The 23,693-nt window shown below is 57.4% G+C and overlaps 1 protein-coding gene across 1 annotated transcript; it reads right to left on the bottom strand.

The window, feature by feature from the left end:
- Positions 1-5,086: 5,086 nt before the first annotated feature.
- LOC128934989 (SH2 domain-containing adapter protein F-like) lies at positions 5,087-22,882 on the bottom strand. The gene is made up of 7 exons (XM_054272956.1): positions 22,412-22,882; positions 15,530-15,659; positions 14,409-14,618; positions 12,793-12,921; positions 9,681-9,852; positions 8,908-9,027; positions 5,087-5,878 (listed from the first exon to the last, which is right to left on the bottom strand). Exons 1-7 carry the CDS (start codon positions 22,880-22,882, stop codon positions 5,692-5,694), a joined length of 1,419 nt encoding a protein of 472 aa, XP_054128931.1. The 3' UTR covers positions 5,087-5,691.
- Between the last annotated feature and the right edge of the window lie 811 nt (positions 22,883-23,693).

The raw sequence follows: 23,693 nt of genomic DNA, 5'->3' as shown, positions 1-23,693 counted from the left end.
CCGCGGCCCCGGCCACAGCGCCCGCGGAGGGACGGTGAGAGGAGGGTGAGGGTGTGCGGGGTGAGGATGTGCGGAACGTGAGGGGTGAGGGTGGGCGGTGGGTGAGGTGTGAGGGTGTGCGGGGTGTGAGGGGTGAGGGTGGGCGGTGTGAGGGGTGAGGTGTGCGGCGGGTGAGGTGTCCGCTATGCGGTGAGCGCTGTGCAGTGTGCGAGGGCTGAGGGTGTGCGGTGTGAGCTGTGCAGTGTCCGCTGTGCAGTGTATGAGGGGTGAGGGTGTGCGGTGTGCGGTGTCCCGTATCCGCCCCGCCGCCCTCCGCGCTCGCCCCTGGGGCCTCCCCGCCCCACAGGGAGTGCACACAAAGGGCCGTGCTGCAGTTCGGGGTGCGGAGATGCCCTGAGGACCCGTGGGGCCACACTGAACCCCCATTCTCACCCCGGCTGTGCCCCCGGCCCGGCGGCTGCTCCCCGAACGTGCTGCAGCCCCCGAGCCCAGAGGGCAGGGGAGAAAACGGGAAATTGGGGTCTTGAGTCGCACCGTGGCGAAGCGCTGGCAAACTGAGATTGAAATTCCTCTATCTAAATGGAAATGAGCTGTTGCCATCAGGGAGGGATGTTCGTCACCGCTGCCCCGGTCCAGAGCTGCGCTGTTAATGGAGAGCAGAGCAGAGCAGAGGGGTCACTGTGTGCCCCCATCACTGCCGTGACAGACCCCATCCCATCCCCACACCAAGCCACAGCACACAGACGCTCCCACTCCACGTGCCAAGCAACCTGTGAGTCTGTCAAAGGGAAGCCGACCTTGTGCCCCAATGGCCCTGCTGACAGACAGACATCTACTGCAGACACCAAGACAGCAGTGACATGGATGATGATAAAAGAAGGATCGTGCTCTCTATGGCCCCAAGCAGGACCAGCCCAGCAAGAACAATTATGGCTGTTTTGAGTGGGAGCAGCTGCTGCCAGCACGAATTACTGTGCTATGTTAAAGGGATGTCTCTGAGCAGCCCCAGCACTGCTCCCCACCTCAGCCTTGGGATGCCCCCACTAATGTCAACAGCAAGAAGCTGGTAGTGTGGAGTCATCATGCCTCGGGTGTCCTGGGCAGGGACACAGCCACACCATTAGCACTGGGATGGTCTCAGTAGAAGATCACGGAACCCTAGGTTTGGGTCAGCAGGTCATCTAGTCCAACCTCCTGCTGTAAACAGGGACCTCTTCAATTAGATCAGGTTGCTCCAAGCCCTGGCCTTGAATATTTCCACACATGGGATTTCCACCACCTCTCTGAGCAACCTGTGCCAGGGTTTTACCACCCACACTGTAAAATACCTCTTGTATCTAATCTAAATCAATGTTCCTTTTAGCTTAAAGCAATTTCCCGTTCTGGGTGCCTGAGCATGGTGGTTTGGAGACAGGCCTCCAAAACTGTGCACAAAAAATGACAGAACTACTCACAGGTGTAGACTCAGAATTAGGTGGAGGCATCCAAGTAGAGATGTCTTGGGACAATTTCCAAACAGGACACAAGGAACAAGTCAGTGGTTTGGAAGGATGCTGGGAACCATCCTGAAGGGACTCAGTGAGGATGATCTCCAAGTCAAAGTTGAAATTTGTCCTTTGGGTCAAACGTTTGGTCTTTAGGAAGAGACTGGAGAGGAGGCATTCAGCCGTGCCAGTGCACATGTGTGTTATGTGGGTGCCACCCTGCACATTCCACTGGCAGCCCGAAGGGATCAGGAGCAAATTTCTCTCCTTTTCTCCAAACTCTGGCAGCTGAGCTGTTATCTGATCCTCCTGCAGATTGCTGTGCTTGGAGGAAAAACAGAGGGCACAGCATTCTCAGGGATACCCAAGTAACTTCAGCATCCCTGGTTTCAAACTAATCACTGGGGTCAAGACTAATCATTGGGGTTTCAAACTCATCACCAGGCTGGGCCTCAAGGAACTGCTCCAGGCCAGAGAGCAGGAAGGGGGCATGGATGACAATGTGAGGGTTTAACCCAGCCCCACAAGGATCAGCTCTGGTTCCTCCAGCCTCTGAGGTACCTGGGAGCCTTGATGGCTTGTGCTGGGAGGGTGATGTGAGGCTTGGCACAAACCAAAGGGTTTCATTTCTAGCAGGTGGGAGACATCAGGGACAGAATTCAGTAAATATTTCCCAGGTGGGCAAGCTCCAGTTCTGCCCTCTATCAGTCTTTTCTCCCTCTTGGTTGCCTCCATCCTGCAAAACTACACATTTTCATAGAATCATAGAATGGTTTGGGTTGGAAAGGGCCTTAAAGCTCCTCTTGTTCCAATCCCCTGCCATGGACAGGGACACTTTCCACTATCCCAGGATGCTCCAAGCCCTGTCCAGCCTGGCCTGAAACACTTCCAGGGATCCAGGGGCAGCCACAGCTGCTCTGGGCAGTCTGTGCCAAGGCCTGCCCACCCTCTCAGCCAAGAACTTCTTCTTATCTCATCTAACCCTGCCCTCTTTCAGTGTGAAACCATTCCCCCTTGTCCTGTCACTCCAGGCCCTTGCCCAAAGTCCCCCTCCAGCTCTCCTGGAGACCCTGAGGGCACTGGAAGAGGCTTTAAGGTCTCCCTGGAGTCCTCTCCAGGCTTCACAGCCTGAGCTCCCCCAGCCTGTCTCCATGGCAGGCAGCCCTGTGAGCACCATTTTGGCCAGTGAAGTGCAGGGCTGACACAGCCCCAGCTGACCCACAACCAGGCAGAGGCACGAGGCCAGGGCTGCACCAGCTCGGCCCTGACCCCCTGCACAAGCTGTTCCCAGCAGTGCTAATCCAATTACAAAACAAACTTCCTGCCCCCATTCTCAGAGCTGCAGCATGTGCTGAACCAGCCCTGGGATCGTGGAGGGCTCTGTGAGGGACCAGCAGTGAATGGCAGAGGGAGGAGGGACACAGAGCACAGGCAGCTGGGAGCACATGGGGCACTGCTGGGACAAGTGGATTAGAATTATTACAAACAAAGGTCTTTGGTCTAGCTTTACACTCCCAACAGGGTTAACCTTAAAGCCCCACAAGGTTGTTCATGCCCTTTTCCCTCCTGGGGATTAGCATCCTCCTGAATAGGGATCCCTGTCACCTCTCTAGCCCTACTGCATGCCTGCCTTCACCCACCCCATTCCCAAACAATGCTCATTCAGTCACAGGGTGCCAAAGGCAGCACTAAAACACTCTTTCTAGAGAATTTCAGTTCAAATTTTCTGGAGAGAAACTCCTGCTAGAACTGGAGTAATATTTTTGGTGGTCAGGACAAAGGAAGGGGTTATTCCCCTTTTTTTGGCATTGGTGAGACCACACCTGGATACTGTTTCCAAGTACATGAGGAGAGTGAGAGACTCCTGCTGAGGATGTTGGGGGCAGAACAAGGGAGTTTTACTTCTTTACCTGGAGAAGAAGGGCTCAGGAGAGATGTGATTCCCACAGCAATGCCCAAGAGCCATTTTGCTGGAGCACCTGCACACTCAGCCCAGCTGCAGGCAGTGCTGCTGGCCCATGCCTGGCTCTGGGCAGCTCCTGCAATGCACACAGCTCTCATTCCTCATCCTGTGCTCAGCAGGGATGCTCTGAGATGGAGCCAGCTGACTGAGCAGGATTTCACCAGAAGGCTGCACAGCCAGCGCTGCCTTCCAGGCACTTTGCTCCCTGCCACAGCTCCTCAGGAAAGCAGCCCCACACTGTGGAGAGCTGCATGGACACAGGAACCCTCTTCTTTCCCACCCCAGCTTCCAAGAAGGCAGAGGATCCCCATGATGAGCTCTTCACTGAAGGGGTGAAGCCCTTCACACTGCAGGGCTGTTTAAGTGCCACTTGAAGCCTTCTAAGTGCAGAAAGGGCACCCAGATTTCTGCACCTCCAGCCCTTCCTGCAGGCTCTGGGTGCAAAGCCCTCCCACTGGAGTCACCCCCATCCCCAGTGGACAGAATGCCTCCCTGGGATGGGAGAGGCAGGCAGAGCTGCCAGCAGCCAGAGGCTGTAAGGAGACACCGGCCAGCTCGATCCAATGCCTTTTAAGGAGCGGCAGAGGCTGAGGCATCCTGGACCAACCCCCCAGGCTTGTGCAGCTCCCAGTCACGGGGTGCACTCACAGACCACACTGGCCATGCCCCACGGCCCCCAGAGCAGCTCAGAGCTGTGCAGGGCAGCCAGGACAGCTGTCTCTGTGCTAAGATCGAGTCTGAAAACCCCCAAACCCCGGACAGCAGAGCGGCGTTCCTGCAGAGGCTGCAGCACTCACCCGCACAAAATCACAAAACCCCCCCAGTGCCATCAATCACCTCAGTGTCCCCCAGCAACCAGCAGGGACAGCTTCCTCCTGGCAGCAGGCAGAAGGGAGGATGATGCTTTTTCACAAAGCCTTCACCAGGACACTGCTAACTCATCCCACCAATTCCCCAGGGCTTTGCTCCACTAACAGAAAAGGTTTTGCTGGTCCAGCAGTGAATTTGCTGCTGCCATCCCCACCCAGAGAGCAGAGGGGAAAGGGAATGTGCTGCTGGGGAGTAACAGCAGGATGGAGCTGAGGCTGAAGCATGGACAGAGGAAATGCACGTGCATGGGCATAGGAGCAACAGCAGGAACAAGGTGAAAAGGCAAGGATGTATGAAACAGTACAGAGCACCAGAGAAAGGTTCAGCCAAAAAAATAAAGAGGAGCAAGCTGGCCCAAAGACAAGGTGTCAGGAGACAAACAACAGGAGTGGAGCCAGTCATTTCTCAGAGGAGATCAGGAGCTCTGTGAAATTCAGAGACTTTGCCTAAGATTTCTGAGAGGTGAAGGAAAACAAGAAGGCAAAAGATCCCAAAGAGTGCCCTCTTCTACAGGGAGTAACAGGCAAGTCCAAAATCAGCTCATCACTACCCACAAAGGCTCTCAAAGACATGGCACGGACGTGACCACCAGCATCCTTTGTCCCCTGTGTCTCAGAGGGGACACTGGCTGACCACGCCAATCTCAGTGTATCCAACGGCGCAGGCAAAATCAATTCCCTTAAAGCTCTTGTGTAACAAAATTTCCCTTTCACTGTTTTGCTACACTGATCCCCCACTCGGGGGGGTGTGGGCACACAGTCTCATGAAGCAGGAGACAACCATGCACCGCTTTATTGGGCAGTGGTGCTGCACACATGGCCAAGGCCGGTCACTGTTCACGTTTGGCACAGGATGGCAGTGAGCACTGAGCAGGGGACACTGAGGGCAGCCTGCCTGGCACTCTGCATGCCTCACTGGCCCCAGGCAGGTCCTGCTCACCCCTGCCAGCCTCCTCACCTCCAGCACAGCCATTTGTCTCCCATGGGCAGAGCCAGGCACCCTCACAGAGGTACCTCAAGCCTGCTACCGGATGATTCATCCCCGTCCTCGCACACACTGCCCCCCTCCCTGGACTCTCCAAGGTCCCACTCCAGTCCTGGCATGCCAAGCTCTGCCAAGGAGGCAGGTGTGGAGGTGTGGACAGCCCCACTCAGCTCCTGGCACAGGGGGTCCTTCCAGTGCCACGCCAGCACAAAACCAGAGCCCCTGGGCGAGCAGGACGAGGGGCCCGGCTGCAGCAATCCCCGACGGCGGCGGCTGTGCCCAACGAGCCGCCCACGGGCCTGGAGCCCACCCTGGGCACGGCAGCGCTCAGCCCTGGGGATGGGCCAGTTTGGGTGCAGCCAGCCTGGAGCCTGGCTCGTGGGGTGATCCCTATAGGGTACGGATGGCCACCGGGTACAGCAGGGACATGTGCTCGGCCCCCTTGATGGGCAGCTTGCGGCTGGCGTAGTGGTGGATGATCTCGGGCACGCTGTCGAAGGGCGGGCTGTGCTGGCCCAGCACGTACTTGTTCTCCTGGGTCCGTGACAGCTTCATGTGCATGAAGCCCTGGCTGCTCCTGCAAGGACAGAGCAAGGCAGGGTTAGGGGGTACAGCTGGCCCCGGCCTCCCCTCACCTCCTGACCCCCCAGCACAGGCAGCATGCCCCTGCAGCTGAGGGGGACACTGCTGGCTCCTGTCTGCAGCCACGGCTCTGCTCCTGGCTGACTCCAACAAACCCCACAGAGCAAAGCAGGGACATGGCCAAGGATGCTGCACAGAGCCCCTTGGGGAGCACGGCCATGCAGTGGGGTGTGCAGGGCCCACCCAGGGTGTGTGTGGTAGGGATGGCATCACTGCTGTAGGGTCACAGAGGGGTACTGGCTTTTGCTCCTTGCATGTGACAAAGCCCCTTTTTCTCTGGTTCTCACAAGCTGCCCTCAGCTCCCAGATCTCCGGCCTCACCGTGGCAAACCAGGTTTTTCTCCTTTGGCCCACAGCCAAAGGATTTTCTCCTTCCCCCTCTCCCCATGCCACCGCTGCAGGCTCCATAAAACCTGCTCAGCACAGCAAGAGCATTTCCCAGCACAGCACGGGCACGGAGCCACGGCAGGCTGTGCAGGCAGACCCTGCCACGAGCACTGATTCCAAGTGACGGACTAATGGCCCTGTTGCTATTAATTTGTGTCTCCGAGGAGAGCCACAGCCTGTCTGCAGCGTCTGGATTGCACATTATGGCAAAATATTGATGACTTAAAAGCAGACAGGACCTCATCAGTGATGCTGAGCTGCTTGGAGTGCTGCACAGCCCGGCCCCATCCCCCCGGCTGGAGAGGGGCCATAATGGACAGCCCAGCTGCATTAGCAGAATGGCTTTGCAATCCATTTAGAGAGAGCAGCAAGGAGCCAGCTGTCCTGAGAGACAGCCACAGCCCCCCAGCATGGGCTGAGCAAAAGCAATAGCTTGGCTGTGTCTTGTGTCCCAGCTGGGAGGGGATGGAGTGCTGCCACACGGAGCCATGGAGAGCTGACACTGGCTGTGCTTAGCCCCAAGTGCTCCACAGGTCTTTGCCACAAGCTCAGGGATGTGATGGGATCACACCTCTAGGGAGATGACTGAGGGAACAGGCTGCAAACACCAGTAGCCAGAACGGGGGGTGGGTGCTGCTCCTGCTGAGCACCTCTGCAGGCACAAGGAAGGACACAAAGCTCTGCAGTGTGGCCTCAGCCACCCTCGTGGGCTCTCCAAGCATCTGAGGCAATGACATGACCCTGTCCATGACAGGCAGTGTGGGGCTGCCCACCCTGGACCAGCCAGCACTGTCACAGCAGGGTTAAATCCTTCCAGCTACCTGACCTGCTCCTGGCTGCTCTCTCTTGTGCATATTTTCCTTTAAAGCAACACCTAAGTACTTTAGGTCAGCACTGGAACGCTTTTCAGACCATGTCCTTGGCTGTGCCTCCTTCCTCAAGGAAAAAAAAAAAGAGTTTAAAAAAAATAATAGAGAGAGCTGCAGACAGCCAGCTTACAGCTATATTAAAACATCCTAGGGGATTTTCCTTGAACAGGCTCTACAGAGAAAGGCAGTGGAGTAAAAATCCTGCTCCTGGGGCTGTGGGTTCTCCACAAACTCTGCAAAGACAGGCAATGCCCAGACAACTCCCTGATCGTCTGGGGAAGGTGGGATATTGCTGCACACCATGGCAGAACCACACATGCCCTCTGAGAGAGGAGGATTTTGTCATAAGACTGAGGATGATGGCAAAAAGTAAGGGAAAAACCAACCACTAAGGTGACTGGCTTGTGGAAAGCCACTTTTGGTGATGGAAAGCCACCTTTAGTGATGGAATGCCACCTCCCAGGCTCTCCAACACACACCTGGCTAATGCCAATCCCAAGGCAATGGTGAGACCTCTTGCAGCTTCAAATGCAGCCCCCCAACCAGAAGAAGTGGTTGCTCCAAAATGGCTCACAAGCCAGGGGTAGGAAAAACCACAAAAAATTAAAATATCAGTAAAAAGTCCAACCAAAAAAAGGGAAAGGAGGGAGCTATTCCTGAAGGGTTTATTGACTGATCTGAAAGCTCTAAATGAAGAAGGAAGAAAATGTATTTTCAGTGGAGCTCCTGCCCTGGTTTGGTACTGAAGGCAACAAAAAGAGTGAAAAAAATGTGAAGAGAGAGCAATTTAATTCACAATTGTGCCACTGGGAAATAAACAGAGAGGCTGAAAGCCCTTGGGAGCAATGCAGGTAGAGAGACCAGTGGGGAAACTCAAAGTATACTGAGAGAAGCACAGGGTTAAGGGGCCTGTTGTTGGGCAGGGATAGCTGAAGTGCTCAATGAATACTTATTTCCCATCTGGCAGGAACAGGGCTAATATAGCTGTCCAGCAGCAGAGCAAGAAGGTATTTGCTCATCCATCATCATCTTCAGACAGTAACAGCTTTGATTTTGTGGATTTGTGCTGCCCCAAGAGCCAGGAAAGAGCTGGATGAGGAGCTGTGGGCAGTTCCCCCCTGTCAGGACACATGCAGAGATGCTTCACGCAATTTTGGCATCCAGGGAATCTGGAAAACTTGGGGAGAATATAAAGATTCCCCAAAACCACAAGCAGAAACCAAGCTGTGCTGTGGGGGATGGCAAACCAGAGCAGGGGAAAGCCCTTTCTACAGCTGAGCAATGGATCTGTGGGCTGGGGAGGCAAGGATGGGTACCCACACTCCCACCAACAGTGGGCTCTTACAAACTGTCTTTTCCCATAAAACCAAGCTACAAAAAAAAAGGGGGGAACAAGAAAACAGAGCTGGAAGCTGTAACCAGACACATCTGACCGAGAAGTGAGGCACATCATTGATCCATCTGAGGGATTATGAGCACTGCCAAAGAAGAGCAGTGGGCCTCCAGATTTTCCTGAGAGATTTTTTTTGCGAGACACCAAACCAGGAACCTGTGCCACAGAAAAACCACACACAGAACAGTGTGGACTCCATACTGCAGCCACAAGTGGTCATCTCATATGGGCACAATTCCCTTGGGGCACCCACCCAAGGCCACCTAAGGGTCCCCTGTGCTGTGTGCACCCCCCAGGCCCGGCAGGCTCACTCACTTGAGGGACAGGGAGAAGTCGTTCTTGCTGGTCTCGCTGTTGCGCACCAGGTAACTCGCCTCCTTGCACAGCCGCAGCAGCGTCTCCGCGTCCGTCCGGCTGATGGCCCCATGGTACCAGCTGCAGGGAGAGGGCACAGGGCACTGCTGGGCAAGGCTGGGCACAGGGCACTGCTGGGCTCTGCTGGGCACAGGGCACACCTGGCACGGGCTCTGCTGGGCACAGGGCACAGCGGCACGGGCTCTGCTGGGCACGGCTGGCACACCTGGCACGGGCTCTGCTGGGCACAGCTGGCACGGGCTCTGCTGGGCACAGCTGGCACAGAGCACACACTGTGCCAAGGGCTCTGCTGTGCTGGGCACAGAGCACACAGCTGCCAAGGGCTCTGATGTGCTGGGCACAGAGCACACAGCTGCCAAGGGCTCTGCTGGGCACAGAGCACACAGCTGCCAAGGGCTCTGCTGGGCTGGGCACAGGGCACACACTATGGCAGGGGCTCTGCTGTGCTGGGCACAGAGCACACACCATGGGAAAGGCTCTGCCCTGGGGCAGCAGCAATGCCAGCACCTCCCCAGGGACTGCAGTCACACTCAGGGAGAGGAAGGGGGTGGCACCTCTTAGGCTGGGAGACAAGGGGCAGGGACAAACAGGCTGAAATGTGGGGCCAAGGAAGAAAGGAAGGAGCAAGTGCGCCCCAGGGATCTCATGGTGTGGCCACAGGGCTCCCTGTGCAGTGGGAGGGTTGGCAGCCCTGCTGGGCAGGCAGGACTCACCACTGGCTCTCCAGGGGCAGGGCAGGGTCGATCCTCTCCCCAACAAAGGGGCCGGGCTCAGCTGTCAGTGTCTTTGTGTTCTTGAGGCTGCTGGAGCCGTGCCTGAGGACAGCCCTGGCCTTCTCCTCCCTGCAGGGCGAGGTGCGGCCATACCCCAGCCCCTCCGAGGGACCTGCAAGACAGACAGACAGACATCACAGGCTGGGATCAGAATTCCCCTGGCAGGAAGAGCCAGAGCCACTTCCATCACACTGGGTCACCTCACACTGCCCCATCCCCCTGGTCTAAGCAAGGCCAGGGCAGCCCTTGCAGTGCCCAGGTTGCAGCCAGTAGCTGAGCCCATGGAAGACATTTCCAGGGAGGTTTCAAAAGCTCAGGAGGTTTTGCTGATGCAAAAATAGATTCAGTGGCTGTGGCACAGGGTTAAGTGAGATACAGCAAGAAGACGTTCCCCAATCTCAGTGGAAGAGGGGATAGATGGAGCTAAAGGAAGCTGTCAGTTTGGAACCAATGGAGACATTCTGCTGGCACAAACAAACAGGGGGTGAAAAAACAATTCCTCAAGGTGGGAAGGGGATATTTTGACTGCAGGTACCCCCCTGACACTGCCACCTGCCTGTCACCAGCCCAGCCACAGCCAGGAGTGCAGGGGATTGCCCAAGCCATGCCCCAGGGACCTGGCCTCCCACTGCCTGTTATTTCCACGCAGGATGATTTCAGCATTAACAATATCAGCTCTCCTTCCTCCCAAGAGTTCATTATTGCTCCCTGTACCACCAATCCCCTTACACAAATTACTTATTGATCAGGCAGAGCTGCCACAGTGTGGGGCTGCCAGGGGCTGACACTGTGGCAGCACAGTCACCCTGGAGATGGCTGAGCCCAGAAATGCCCTAGGACTACTGGAATGCCCAGACAGAACAACTCTCCAGGCTCCCTGGCTGCTGGAGGGGAGGTAAAAATAGCCAGAGGGATGTTTTCCTCTCTAGCAGGGCATCCTCCAAGGCAGCTGTTTGAGTGCAACCTTCTCCAAGCCCTGTGCAGGTGAGCAGGACTCCAGCCCCCCCAGCACTGCAAGGAGGGGAAGGCAGCCAAAAGCAAACCCAGCCAAAATCCTGTGCAGCTCAGCATGGCATAACCCCCCCTGAGCACAGCCCAGGGACGAGGTGCCTGGCATTATGGCTGGACAAGCCCTGCTTCTGCAGCACTCTGGCTTTTCACCAGCCATGCTCCCCTTGTACATCACACACAGGCTTCAATTTCAACTCATCACCTTAAAAAATTGGGGCAATCATTAAAAGCCAGGCAATCAAACAGCCCAAGTGTTTGCTGGCGGCACAAAGTCATTGTGTTCCAGGCTCAAAAGAAATGCATTGCACCTGTCAGAGGGAGGCAGAGGCAGGTGCCTGATTAAACAGGATATTAAAAACAAGCCCTTAGGAGGAAGAAGACATCCTTCAAGACGTTCAAGTCACCCCCAGACACGGGAAATAGAAAATGAGACAAAATTCTGGCAAGATAAACTTAATACAACAAAGCAAGGCAAGTCAGAGGGAAAAAAAAGAGACTCTGTGTTGCTAAAACCAGGAAAAATGACAAAGTGATGTGTTCATCAGGAGCAGGATGCATGTCAGAGCCACTGTGGGGATAATAAATGAGAGGGGAAGAGGGGAGCCTGCATAACAAAGAGATTAATTTCTCTTGACACCTGCACTCACTGCAGGAAGAGGATCAGAAAATTCCCACCTGCCAAGACCTTTCTTCTTGAGGAGTGATCTCAGCCTGCAGCTCCCCTGGGAGTTTGGGAAACACCCAACAAAGCCCTGGCAGAGCGGCCACTGCTCTCGAGTGCCCCCACCATCAGCACCACAGTAAGGCATCACCTGCAGCCTGTGCTCAGGCCCACCCAGGAGGCAGCAAAGGCCACTCTGGCTTTTATCTTGTGGAGCTCTGCAGGGATCTGGGTAGCTGCAGATAAGGGAATCAGACATGTGCAGCTGGCACTGCAGTGAGTGCCCACCTGCACAGCGGCAGTGACACACAGGAAAAGGCACAGCCTGCATCCCAGCTCCACACTGGTAACAACCCAGTCATGGCTTTCCACAAACTCCCCCCACCTAATGCTTTTGACAAAATCCTAATTCACCACAGCACAAGAGCAAGGTCCTTGAAATATTAATAAAGGGTTAAAAGAGAAGCAGCAATATTTGGCTTTCATAAGTGAGACTGCCAGCAGCATCCAAAGGGGATTTACCCAGGGGCTCTGTGCTCAGCACACAAAAAAAGGTTTCACAGCAAGGCAAACCTGAGATGACAAAGTGTACCTGGGAGATTTGGCTGCTCAGGATAGCAAAGGAAGAGTGGAGAATCCACAGGGACCTCCTGACACTAAGCAGCAAGGTAATAAAACAGCAGAGGAAACGGAGCAGTGCTAAATAATGAAGAGGGGAAAAAACAGCCCCAGCTTCAGCACTGGGATCTGAATTAACTGCTAACACACCTGTAAGGGACCTGGGCATTAAAAATCAGTCAATGAAAGAAAACATCACCTCAATACTCAGTACAGTTGTTGAGAAGACCTTAACAGCAGCCATCAAATGTTGGGAATTCAGAGGCAAAGAGGAGAGAACAAAAGGGACAGTAACAAATCTGCCATGCTATGGAATAATGCCCCAGAGCAGCTCTGCTGCTGAGAGCAGAGGCATCAAAGAGACAGTGGCTGTGCAGCAGAAAATACAGCAGGACAAACACCTGGCGTCCAGCACGGGACAACTGAAGGGTCAGGAGGAGCTGGGGAGGGCAGAGGAGGAGCTGGGAGAGGGCAGAGGAGGAGCTGGGAGAGGGCACAGGAGGAGCTGGGAGAGGGCACAGGAGGAGCTGGGAGAGGCAGAGGAGGAGCTGGGAGAGGGCACAGGAGGAGCTGGGGAGGGCAGAGGAGGAGCTGGGAGAGGCAGAGGAGGAGCTGGGAGAGGGCACAGGAGGAGCTGGGAGTGGCACAGGAGGAGCTGGGGAGGGCAGAGGAGGGCGGTCATGTCTGGCACTGCCCAGGGCAAGCCCCGAGGCAGCCCAGCAGTGCAGAGTCTCGGACACGGCGCTGGCACGCAGGACCCACCATTGGCGTCTTCGTAGCTGTGCTGCGCAGGGAGGGGGGCCCCGGGCTCCCCATCCGGGGGGCTCTCACTGCTGTCCAGCTGTCCCACCGGCGGGGGCCATGGCAGGTCTTTAATGACCTTGATTTCAACTGGATGGGGGGGTGGGGAGAGTGTGGGAAACAGAGAGAAACAGAGAGAAAGAAAGGGTTTAGAAAAAACCATCAGCAACACCAGAGACCCGCAGAGAAGGAGAGCAGTTGTGGGGGAAAAGAACTGAGGATTAAATTCCCAGGAGCCCTACATCAGCTTGGCCATCTCATCCTCTCCACAGCACCAAGCAGGGGCAGGCCTGAGGTGGGGCACATTCCCAACAGAGAGACCCTGCTCCTCCCATCAGTTTTTCCAGACAACCCTCTCTGGGGTTTGGGGGAGCCTGCAATCACCCCTTTCACATACTTGTTTGTCTGGGGGTCTTGGCCAAGCATCCCACTGCCATCTGTCCTGCCTGTGCATCTGTCCTGCCCTAGGTCCCTCCCAGTGACCCACAGGGTGCACATATCCCTGCCAGGCACCAGTGGGTTGCAGCCTTGTGCCAGTAGCAGCTGCCCATCAGCAGGGGTCTCATGGATCCCTTGGCATCACTGGAGAGAAAAAATACCCCACAAAACACAGCAGGATCTGCTCTGGCTTCACAAAAAAATGGGCGGCAGGTTCCAGCGTGGCCCAGGGAACAGCAACCTGACTCCCTTGGGACTCAGAGCAGGCCTGAAGCACCCTGGGCAGCAGCCACAGGTGAGGCAGACCTGTGAACACACCACCTTCACCCAGGGATATCAAGCAAGGCAGCTCATCCAGAGCACAGACACCTCAGCACAAACCCAGCCCAGCAGAGCACTGTTCCATGATGGAGCCTGACACACCAAATCCTTGCCACGGGGTGCTGTGGGACCTGGTAGCCCAAGCACAAGTGACACTGTGACACTGAGCCCAGCACACACATCTCCAGCTCAAACTGCCCAAACCCAAAGGGTGAACCTCTCCCAAACCCCAAATTTCCACATGTCTCTCTGCCATCATCTCCACACAGTGCCAGCAGCCTGAGCACCCTCAGCAGCAGCTGCAGCACAGCCACACAATGCTGCAATTAAAATGCATCCTAGATAAGAGCGCAGCAATTAGGCAGCAGCGGCAAGGAGCCAGTGCTAATGCACAGCATGGATTTCCTCATTACCAAACACAAACACAATCGATCCCACAGCATGGATAAATAGGTCAGGGGGCTGGATGAAGGCTCCTTGGCTATCCTCCTGCCCTGAGGAAGGAAGGAGCTGCTTGAGCCCGGGGTTGAACCCACCCCTGCAGTGCAAGGTGCTAATTTGCACCAGAGGCTCTGATCAGTCAGAGCATGGCAGAGGCAATGGGAGAGAGGTGTTGGACAGGTTACCAAGGCAGATCTGTCCATCACTCTGTCCAGCCTGGCTCCCTGCTCAGAGAAACAGCTTCTGCAAGAGCACAATACTCCCTGAGCTATGAAAATGCACAGACCAACATTACTGACCCCTAGAAGATGAAGCAACCCCAAAGATCCAGCTTCACAAAAAGTGTTGTTTGCTTTATGGCTGCTCCCATCGCTCACCTGCAAAGGCTTTGGAGATCCTCTCCTTCTTCCACTCCCAGGGCTGGTCATATTCCTCTGGTGGCCTCTCATCATCCTCGGGCAGCCGGGACTCCCTGGGCCTGGGGCAGGCCGAGCAGTCGCTGTCCATGTCCAGCACAGGCTCGTAGGGGGTGTCATAGAGGGGCAGCGGCCGTGCAGGAGCCTCCCGCAGGCCCTTCTGGCGGATCTCTGCCCGGACAGGAGGGAAAGGACAATGAGCCTTCTGCAAACACAGCCATGGTCCCCTCCAAAACGGTGCTAGGTGACAGGGATCAGTGTCACCCGTGGTGAAATGGGGCAGGGAGCATCAGCAGACGAGGAGACAGCGAGCAGCTGCCAGGAGCAGGAGCACCAAGATCCCCCAGTCCCACTCCTGGCAAAACGGGGACAGAGTACCCTGAGCCTGATTTCCTGCAAGCAGTGAGGCTGGGCTTCTCCCCTGGACACCCAGAGTGGTTGGTTTAATAAAATGCCCTTCCCTCAAGCAAAACAAAGTCTCTCCCACAGGCACAAGCAGTCTCTCCACTGCTTGCTGTTTTTTCCAAGAAATATAATGGACTACTTGAAAAAGCCACATCAGCTTTCCAGACGCCACTTACTCCAGGAAAACCACAGAGCTGCAAAGCAGAGGCAGAGCCAGCATGGTGACCCTGAGCACTGCCTTCAGGAGCACATGCTCCCAGCTCCCAGCTTTCCAGCCCCAGACAGGCCCACTGAGGGCCCTGATGCTGCAGCAGGCACTGCATGTTCTGGCCCAGTCAGTCCTAACTGAATTAAACAGCTCCCATATCCATCTTAGTTTTAAGCCAGATGCATGGAATGTCAGGTCTCTCCTGACTCCACCTGGCAACTGGGGTTCTGGGGGACAGCATCTCAGGGAGAGATGTGCCTGTAGTGCTCAGACAGTCTTTGCATGCTCCTGCAAACCCAGTGCACAAGGATAAAGCTGGGAAAATTCACCTGCAAAATGGCTGTCCCCAGCCAGAACCATCACCCAGGTTTGCCTCATGTGGGGGCTGCAAAGAACAGAGTACAGTGGCCACCAAACTCAGGGACCAGAGGTGTAAAGAGTGGCCTTTGTGTGACACCTTCCACCTTACCAGCCATCATCTTCTGGGCTTCATAGGGCTCCATGTATCCATCATTCTCCATCACCTTCTCCAGCCCTGCCTGGCTGCCTGCCACCTGTGCTGCATCAAAGGGATCTGCATAGTCCTCCAGAACAGCCAGCTGCAACAGGGCAAGAACAGGAAAAGGGTTAAGGCACTCTCTGCCTTTATTGGCAGGTGGAAGGCAGAGCCCACCATGAGCTCCTCCAGCAGCAAGAGAGCCCAAACCCACAGCGTGGCAGCCCTGCAGAGCCCTGCAGGCAGTGACAGCTTTCCAGGCACCAGCATTTGGCTGTGGAAATGCTCCAGCCTTTGTCCTGAAAGCTGAGATGGAGCCAAGCAGAGCAGAAGGCAGCTCTGCCCCTCCCGCCAGCACCCACATGCATGGCCTGGCTGGTCCCACTGCAGCACAGGGCTGCCAGCAGTGCTGTACCCCTCCATGGCACACACATGCTCTCCTGCACACCCACATTTCCCTTCCCAAGGTGGACAAGGGGCACAGATCCCAAAAATGGGGTGTCAGCTGGCACTGGCACAACTAGGAGCTCACTGCTGATTTTCCAGGGCTCCTGTGCACTCATTCGAGGAGCTTTTCTAACAAAAGGGCTAAGAATAGCCTATGGCTTCCTCTCCACAGCACCCCCAGACACATCCCAAGTTAAGTCAGACAAGATAGAACCTTCCTCCAGGAAGCCAAAGCAGGAGCTCCTCAAGTGCCAGGCCACAGGGTCAGCACTGAATTCCTGAGATTTGCACTTACTTGTGAAAAGGATCCTGCAGTAGGATATGGGGCATGTCCCAGAGCTCAATCCCCTCCAGCACTGCAGCCACATGCCTGCTCTAGCATCTCAGCAGCTTCCCATCAGAGCACCCCATCACATGGCCCTGCAGTCCCCAAGAAGCTGGAGCTGTACATCCACCTCCAGCCCCAAAGCCTGCTCCAAAGTGGGGCCAGGCAAATTTCCAGCAGCAATCAAATGTACCCAAGCACCCACCAGGACACAAACCCCCAGCTTGGGGGGATTTGCTGCCACAAAAAGGGCTGTGCAGATGTCCCACAGCAAGGACCAAATGTCCCAAGCATGGTGTGGCACCCACCTGGTGCCAGGCTCCATCCTCACCACGATGCTGCCCTGCTGCTGGCCAGCCACGGGGACCACGGCTGCTCACACATCCCTCTGCAGCTCCAATAATCAGCTCAAAACAAAAGATTTCTCCCTCCTTCCTGAGCAAAATGCCCAACAATAGCCTGGGACAGAAAGCCCAGCAGGAAAAGGGAACAGGAACTGGAACTGTAAACATCTCCATGCAGTCCCAAGACTTGGCATCCCTGTGAGCTACATGAGGCTCCGTGCCTGGCTCACCAGCTCCTCCCGAAATGTCCCAGCTCCATGGGGCATGGGGAACAGGGTCAGCTCTCCAAACCAAATGTCCCAGCTCCATGGGGCATGGGGAACAGGGTCAGCTCTCCAAACCTGGTCCCTCCATGCCAGGGCACGAGCATTGCTTGTGATCATCCCCAGACTGCCCCAGAGGAGCAGAACAGGGCTCACACATGGGCGCTGCAGATGCTCTCCCCTCAGCAAGGCAGCAGAGGACAGATGGTGTCAGAGCTCCACCCCAGGCAGGGGCAGCGAGCCAGGACAGGGCTCAGGAGCAGCCAGCCCCAGCTCTGCAGGGGGAGACAGGCAATCTGCTCTCACCTCCATCATCCCAGGGGTGACAGGCATCACTCAGGCCCCATCGAGCACTGGGGACACGAAGGAGCAGAGCTGAGCCCAGGGTCTGCAGCCCTTTGCAGGGCAAAATTCCCCAGGGGAAACACAAGTCCCTGGTGTCTCTGACAGCTGCTTGGCCAAGCAGGACCTGCTTCCCACTGCTGCCTGAGAGATCTCAGAGAAGCTGCTCCAAACAGGACACCCCATGGCCTCTCCCATGGAGGCTCTTGCTGCACCTCAACCCCTGCAGAGCACAGCCCTGTGACAGCAGCAGCAGCACCTTCACACATGTGCTCAAGACAATGGCATGGGCATGCCAGCAGAGTCCCTGCACACACAGATGCACCAGCCAAACAGGGCTGTGCCATGCTCAATGCTAACTTTAGCAGAGCTCTCCAAGCATGCTGGGGGGCTGTGAAATGCAGTTTGCTGACCCTCCTGGGGTTAGCTGTCTGTTCCTCAGGCCCCAAGCCCAACCTGACCACATTCAAACCTGCCATGAGCCCCCTTTCCTAGACGGGCACAGACCTATTGTGCTGCTGGTGCCAGTCCTGGACCCTCCCTCTGCACCACACACACAGCAGCTCCAGACAGGGCCAGGAGGCTTCCCTGCATGCAGTGGTCACTGTCAGAGAATCATTAAGGCTGGAAAAGACCTCCAAGACCATCAAACCCTTCCTTATTTCCATATTTCCAAATGTATTTCCTAGTGTTTAGGCCTGGCTTCCCAGGGAGGAATGCACAAGCTCCAGCAGGCTCACAGAGTGGCCCCACACAGATGCTTCCAGGTCTAGAAAGAAGAGGATGGTGGAGAATCTAACAGGTTTCTGTCAAGACCCCTAAAACTGGGTATTCTGCCTGCAGAAGTTTGCAGAGGCACTCAGCAGAGATCAGATGGACTTTGTTGGTAGAGGATGTGATTTGTTGGGTTCAGTTCGGACCCAGAGCAAAAGGCTCTGGTTAGAGGTAAGATCCTTGGATCTGGGGGAATTTGCCACACTGGTTTGCTTCTCCACTGCCTCAAGGATGCCACTTGATAGGAGCGAGGTCTTCCAACTGCAGGGTGATGAGAACATAAATCCATTTGTTTTTCACATGGTTGGATACTACAGCAGAGAGCCACAGAAAAGGTGGGAAGGGAATTTCTGCCTCCAGGAGCATCACAACCTCGGGATGGACAAGAAAGCCCACGAGAATGGTGCCTCAAGCCCCAGGACTGGGGGGCTGGAGGCTCCAGCCAGTGCCAGGAGTGGGGCAAACAGCAGGGATCCTGCAAGCGCTGGGCACATCCTAATGCCCTTGCACAAGGGGCCGTACCACGGTTGCCCAGGAAACTGAATCTCTGACATTTCCTAATCTGAGTTCTGGACGTTATGAGCCATGCAGGGCTCTCAGCAGCAGCCACAGTGCAAACTGCTGCTGCCAAGAGAGGGAGGGGGCACAGCCCTGGCAGGGCAGCTCGCAGGGGTGCCCCGAGACCCCCCACTTTGCTCCAAGGCCAGGCATTTCCATGCTGTGCTCATGTTCCATGTTGCTGCTCACTGCCTGCTGATCCCAGCACACGGCTGTGGAGGCATTGCCTGCTCATACAGAGCACAAGCTTTGCTAGATTTGAAATAATTTGGGTGCAAAGCAAAAGCTTGACATGCAAACCCACCATCCCAGGGCAGCTCTTGGTGCAGACCAGTCCTTCAGGGAGCAGCCAAGCACCACTGGCACCTGGACACACATCCTGCTTGAGCACGAGTGTTTTTCACATGTTTATCTGCCACAGCAATGCACAGCCAGACCCCTGCTGCAGCACTGAGGCTGGTCTCACTCTATTGTACATGCCAACAATAAGGGGGAAAAACATCAAAACAAAATTAATGCAAAGAACCAAATCATCACTGGGTTCTCACAGTCAAACAGCTTTTATGCTGCCCACCAGTGAAGGTGACAGATCACAGCTCTTCAAGAGCATTCACAGCTCAGACACGAAAATCCCAGGGCAGAGCTGGGGTTCTTTGTCCCAGAAACATTCTACCTGCCACCACCTTCTGCCACAACAAGATGTTCCACTCTACACAGAGGTTTGCAGAGGATTCCTGGGGTGATCCTCCACCTTAAAAACGAGTTTCCTGCCCTAGAGGTAAAGCACATTTGGGGTCTCCTCAGAAGACTGGGTAAATAAATTGCACAAACTCCGTCAGGTGCAAAATTCCTCCAGTTTTCCACATCTGGCAGCTCGGCTTTTGGCAGACACGGGAGCCAAACCCAAAAGCAAACACAGAGCTGACCTTCCAAGAAGGGTCTGGTGCAGGGCCCCCAGGGACAGGTGGGCTGGGCAGGGAGCCGGGGCTGCAGCCGTGGCACAGGAGGAGGGCACACACACAGCACAGCATCGGCAGCGTGTAAGATGACTCAGATGGAGGAGCTCTGGCAGGAAGGACACACACCCAGGAGCTTCCTGAGCGGCTGTTCCCACACCCTGCAGCACTGAGCCTGCACTCCCAGCAAGCACAGCACACTGCTCCTGGTGGGCACGGGACAGAGGTGTCCTCAGGCAGATCCCCAGCCCAGCAGTGGCAGGTCCCTCAGTGCATCTCTCCCCACTGGTGCTGCCTCTCGTGGCTAATCCAAACCCAGCAGGGACAGCACCTCCAGAGTGTCCACCTGGCTCAGGTGAATGGCACAGGGCCAGTCCATTGCCCACTGCTGTGGGGAAAGGCCTGGCACACCCAGCAGACCCAGGAGGACGTGTGCTGTCCACACCATTTCCAGCAGAGTTTGGAAAGCAGCACAAGCCACGGCAGAGCTCCCTCCAATGCATCCCCACAGGATGCTGCAGATCCCACAGAAGGGGCAAAGATGTGACAGATGAGCTACAGCAGCAAAGCATCGTGCAGCCCAGGCAGCAAGGATTCCTGTACCAAGATGTTCCTGCCCTTTCCATTTCCAGAAGCTACAGCAGGCACAGGGTGCCCAGGGAGCACAGTCAGCCCCCAGCCACAACAAACCACACAGTCTCAGCCAAACCACACAATCAGGAACCAGTGACTGCTCTTCCCACTTGTCTCCATCCTAATCATCCCCACTTGGAAGGGCTGCATATTTTATTAGAGTGATTTTCCCCATCTATCATTAACAAAAACCCTCTCTGCTCCAGCAGCTCTGTCTGTACACAGAATTGTGCTTCTCCTTCAATCTCCAGCATCCCCACAGCCCCAGGGGTCTGCAGTGTCAGTCCCTGCAGCAGGCAGGGAACAGTGCCCACAGCCTCCTGCTAAGCCTGTGAGCACTGAGCCCTGGGCACAGCCATCACCTCAGCAGAGGCTCCAGCCACTCCAGCATCCCTCCCCTGCTCCAGGACAGCTAGACACCACCAAGAGCAAGGGTCACAAACATAAGTAACCCCCAGCAGGCACTTCCATCCTCCCGTACCACCTTCAGGAAGAGCCTCCATGATGCTGGAGCAGTTGGGAAACCTTCCAACTGCTCAGCCCAGTAGATGAGAGCTGCAAAGGGCTTTTCAGCCCAACACAGCTGCTCTACATGGTGGATGCTCCCTGGTTCCTCCAGGAAAACTGTATTAATGGACAGCTGCAAGCACTATCAAATATTTCCACTTTTAGTCCGGTTTTGCCCAGGCTCTGGAGCTCTGTGTCCATCACGTATCAGAGCCCTAAAGAATTAGAAGTCTCCTCCCTACAGCGGCATGCAGGAGGACCATCAGTAATCTAATCACTGCCTATCTTGGAAAAATGAAGGGTCTTCAGCCTAGAGCTGTTTGAGCACAGCTTCCCCGAATGCATCCCAGCTTCAAACTCCTCAGATTCTCCCCAGCCTTTGGGTCCCCAAACAGCCTGGCTGTACCTGCCAGCAGCCCCTGCTTCCCTCAGCCCTGGCTCAGCCCTTTGCACATCACAGCCTGAGTCCACACGCCCCTGCTCTGATCCTGCAACACACGTTCCAGACAAAAAACCATCCAGACTGCCTCAGCAAACCACAGCACCACGGTGGCACCTCTGCTCCCTACTCCCCCTGCCACCCTCCTCATCCGCCTCTGCTGCCTGCAGCAGCCAGTTCACCCAGCTCACAAGGGGAGCTCTGCTGGGCCACTCGAGAAATCTCCCAAAAGCAATTACTCAGTACAGGCAACTTCCCAAGATCCACCAGCAACAAGTTTTTCTATCTGCTTAAAACATTCCCTAGCAGATTTTTCCCGGTGCTCATTTCATTGTGCCGCCCGGCAGTGCCAGGACCACGGATGGCATCACTGACTGTATCCGCGATTCCCTCCGCCAGCCAGATCTGCAATCCCGTCGAGTTCGCCTGACAAGCCCCGTCTTGCAGGCGGCAGCGCTAGCGGGCACTAATTACCCCCTCCTGCCTTTATTTGCGCAGTCCCCGCATCAGCCTCTCCTCCGAGAGCGAGGCCCGGCACCGAGGGCCGCAGCCCCGCTCGGGCTTATCCTCCACCAGGTCCGGTGCCACTCAGAGCCCGTGTGCCATGGGGAGCTCCTGTCCAGCTCCTGCCGCTCACCGGGGATGTTTCTCGCCTGCCTGGCAGCTCCAGGCTCTGCTCTCAAGCCTGGAGAAGCCGGCGGGGGGGCGGCAGACAAAGAGGCGCTGAGGCTCCTGACAAAGCAACACGGCATCTCTGGGGGTCCGGCCGCCGCCGCTGGCACGGGCAGCCCGGGCAGGCGGGCAGGGGAGATCCGGCCGGCACGGAGCGCTGCGAGGCCCAGGGTCAGCGGCCCCAGCCTCGGAGGGCACCGCAGACAGTGCTGCGCTCCTCAGCCTCCCGCTGGGGATCGGACCTGCCGCCCGCGGGAGCCGCAGGAGAAGCCGGGGCTGCCCCCGGTTCCGCTGACGTGTGCCCGGCATGTCGGGGCTGCCGGGGCACAGGGGAACGCCACACGGGAGCCCCGTGGAGCCCGGCCGGGCCCCCCCGGGTGCTCGAGGATCCCAACCCTGCTCCTTACTGCGGTGCCAACAGTCTGGCGGGACCACCGGGGCCATCTCCGTGACCGAGAGGCTCAGGCTCACCTGCGCCGAGGGTCCCGATCCTGCCCCTCACGGCAGGGGCCGAGGCTGCGGGCGGTCACTCGGGACCCCGCAAGTGGCGGGATACCGCGGGGAGAGGACCGGGGCCCCGTGTCCGGGCACTCACCTCCTGCGGCGGCTCGTCGGGCGCATCGGGACCAGCCGGGGGCGAGCTGGGGGCAGCCGGCACCGGCGGCGGCGGCGAGGGGCTGGCGGGCACCTTTTCCACCGCCTCCACCTTGATGAGCCGGTGCTTGGGCGAGACGTAGCGGGGCCCGTCGGGGGCGGCGGCGGGCGGCGGGCCGCTGTAGGGGTCCTCGAAGTCGCGCTCCTTCTGCAGCCGGTAGGCCGCCACGATGTCGGGCTGGGCGGCGGCCAGCGGCTCGGCCGCGCCCCCGGGCGGCAGGGGCGGCTGAGGCGGCGGCCCGGCGCGGTAGTCGGGCTTGGGCGGCGCGGGCGGCGCGGGCCGGGCGCTGCGGAAGCCCAGGTGCTCGCGGAGCCAGCGGGCCATGGTGCCCACGCACTGCGGGGCCCCGCCGGCCCCCGCCCCGCCGCTGCAGCCGCCGCGCTCCGAGCCGGCCGCTCCGCTCAGCAGCATCGGCGCCGGCGGACTGAGCGCGGCGGCGGAGCTCGGGGGGGGGCGCGGGGGAGGCGGCCAGTGCCACCTGCCGGAGCGCCGGCTGCGGGGCCTCCCCCGCCCCGCCCGCCGCACCGCGGCCCCGCGCCCGCTCCCCCCGGCGCGGCCCTCAGCGCGGCCCGGCCTCCCCGGCCCGCCTCCCCCGGGGCCCGCCCCGCTCCCGCCGCCTTCCGCCGCGCCCGGCCCTCCTCGCCGCTCCGGGCCGCCCCCCCGCGCTCCGGCGGCTGAGGGCTGGCGGCTCGCTCCCGGCCGCCCCGGGCCCGATCCGGCACCCGGGGAAAGGCCCCCGGGGAGCAGGGCGGTAAGGGGTCCCTCATGGGATCACAGGACGTGCTGAGCTGGAAGGAGCCCGCGAGGGTCGTGCAGTCCCGCTGCCCGGGAGGTGTGTGGTGGGAGCAGCCCCGGGCGGGACCCCCGGAGCAGCTCGGTCCAGGGAGACACTGAAACACGAGGCTGACCTGGGGACCGCCACAAGAAACACTGCGGGAAGGGGAGAGCAGGGACAAGGCAGGGAAGTGCTGGGGAGGAACGCTGAGTTCAGGCTGGATGCGCAGAGACATTGGAGTGAGCGTGCAGGGCCGATCCCCAGCACGGGGGCTGGGGGACATCCCCTGGGATGCAGCGGGAATGGGGCACTGGGAGCAGTCTGTTGGGGCATGGCAGCCGAGCCACAAAAAACATGCTAGCACACATTCTGAGTGCTCCCCCTGGACACAGCCATCACCAGCCGGCAGCTCACCCACCACTGAGACCATCTCCCCATGCTCTCCAA

Source organism: Melozone crissalis, unplaced genomic scaffold (genome assembly GCF_028551555.1).
Source record: "Melozone crissalis strain CALT ecotype California unplaced genomic scaffold, PUWL_Pcris_2 ptg000014l_1, whole genome shotgun sequence".
NCBI classification, from domain to species: Eukaryota; Metazoa; Chordata; class Aves; order Passeriformes; family Passerellidae; genus Melozone; species Melozone crissalis.
The sequence above is the reverse complement of the archived record's forward strand: the minus strand, read 5'-3'. Positions and strand labels throughout refer to the sequence as shown.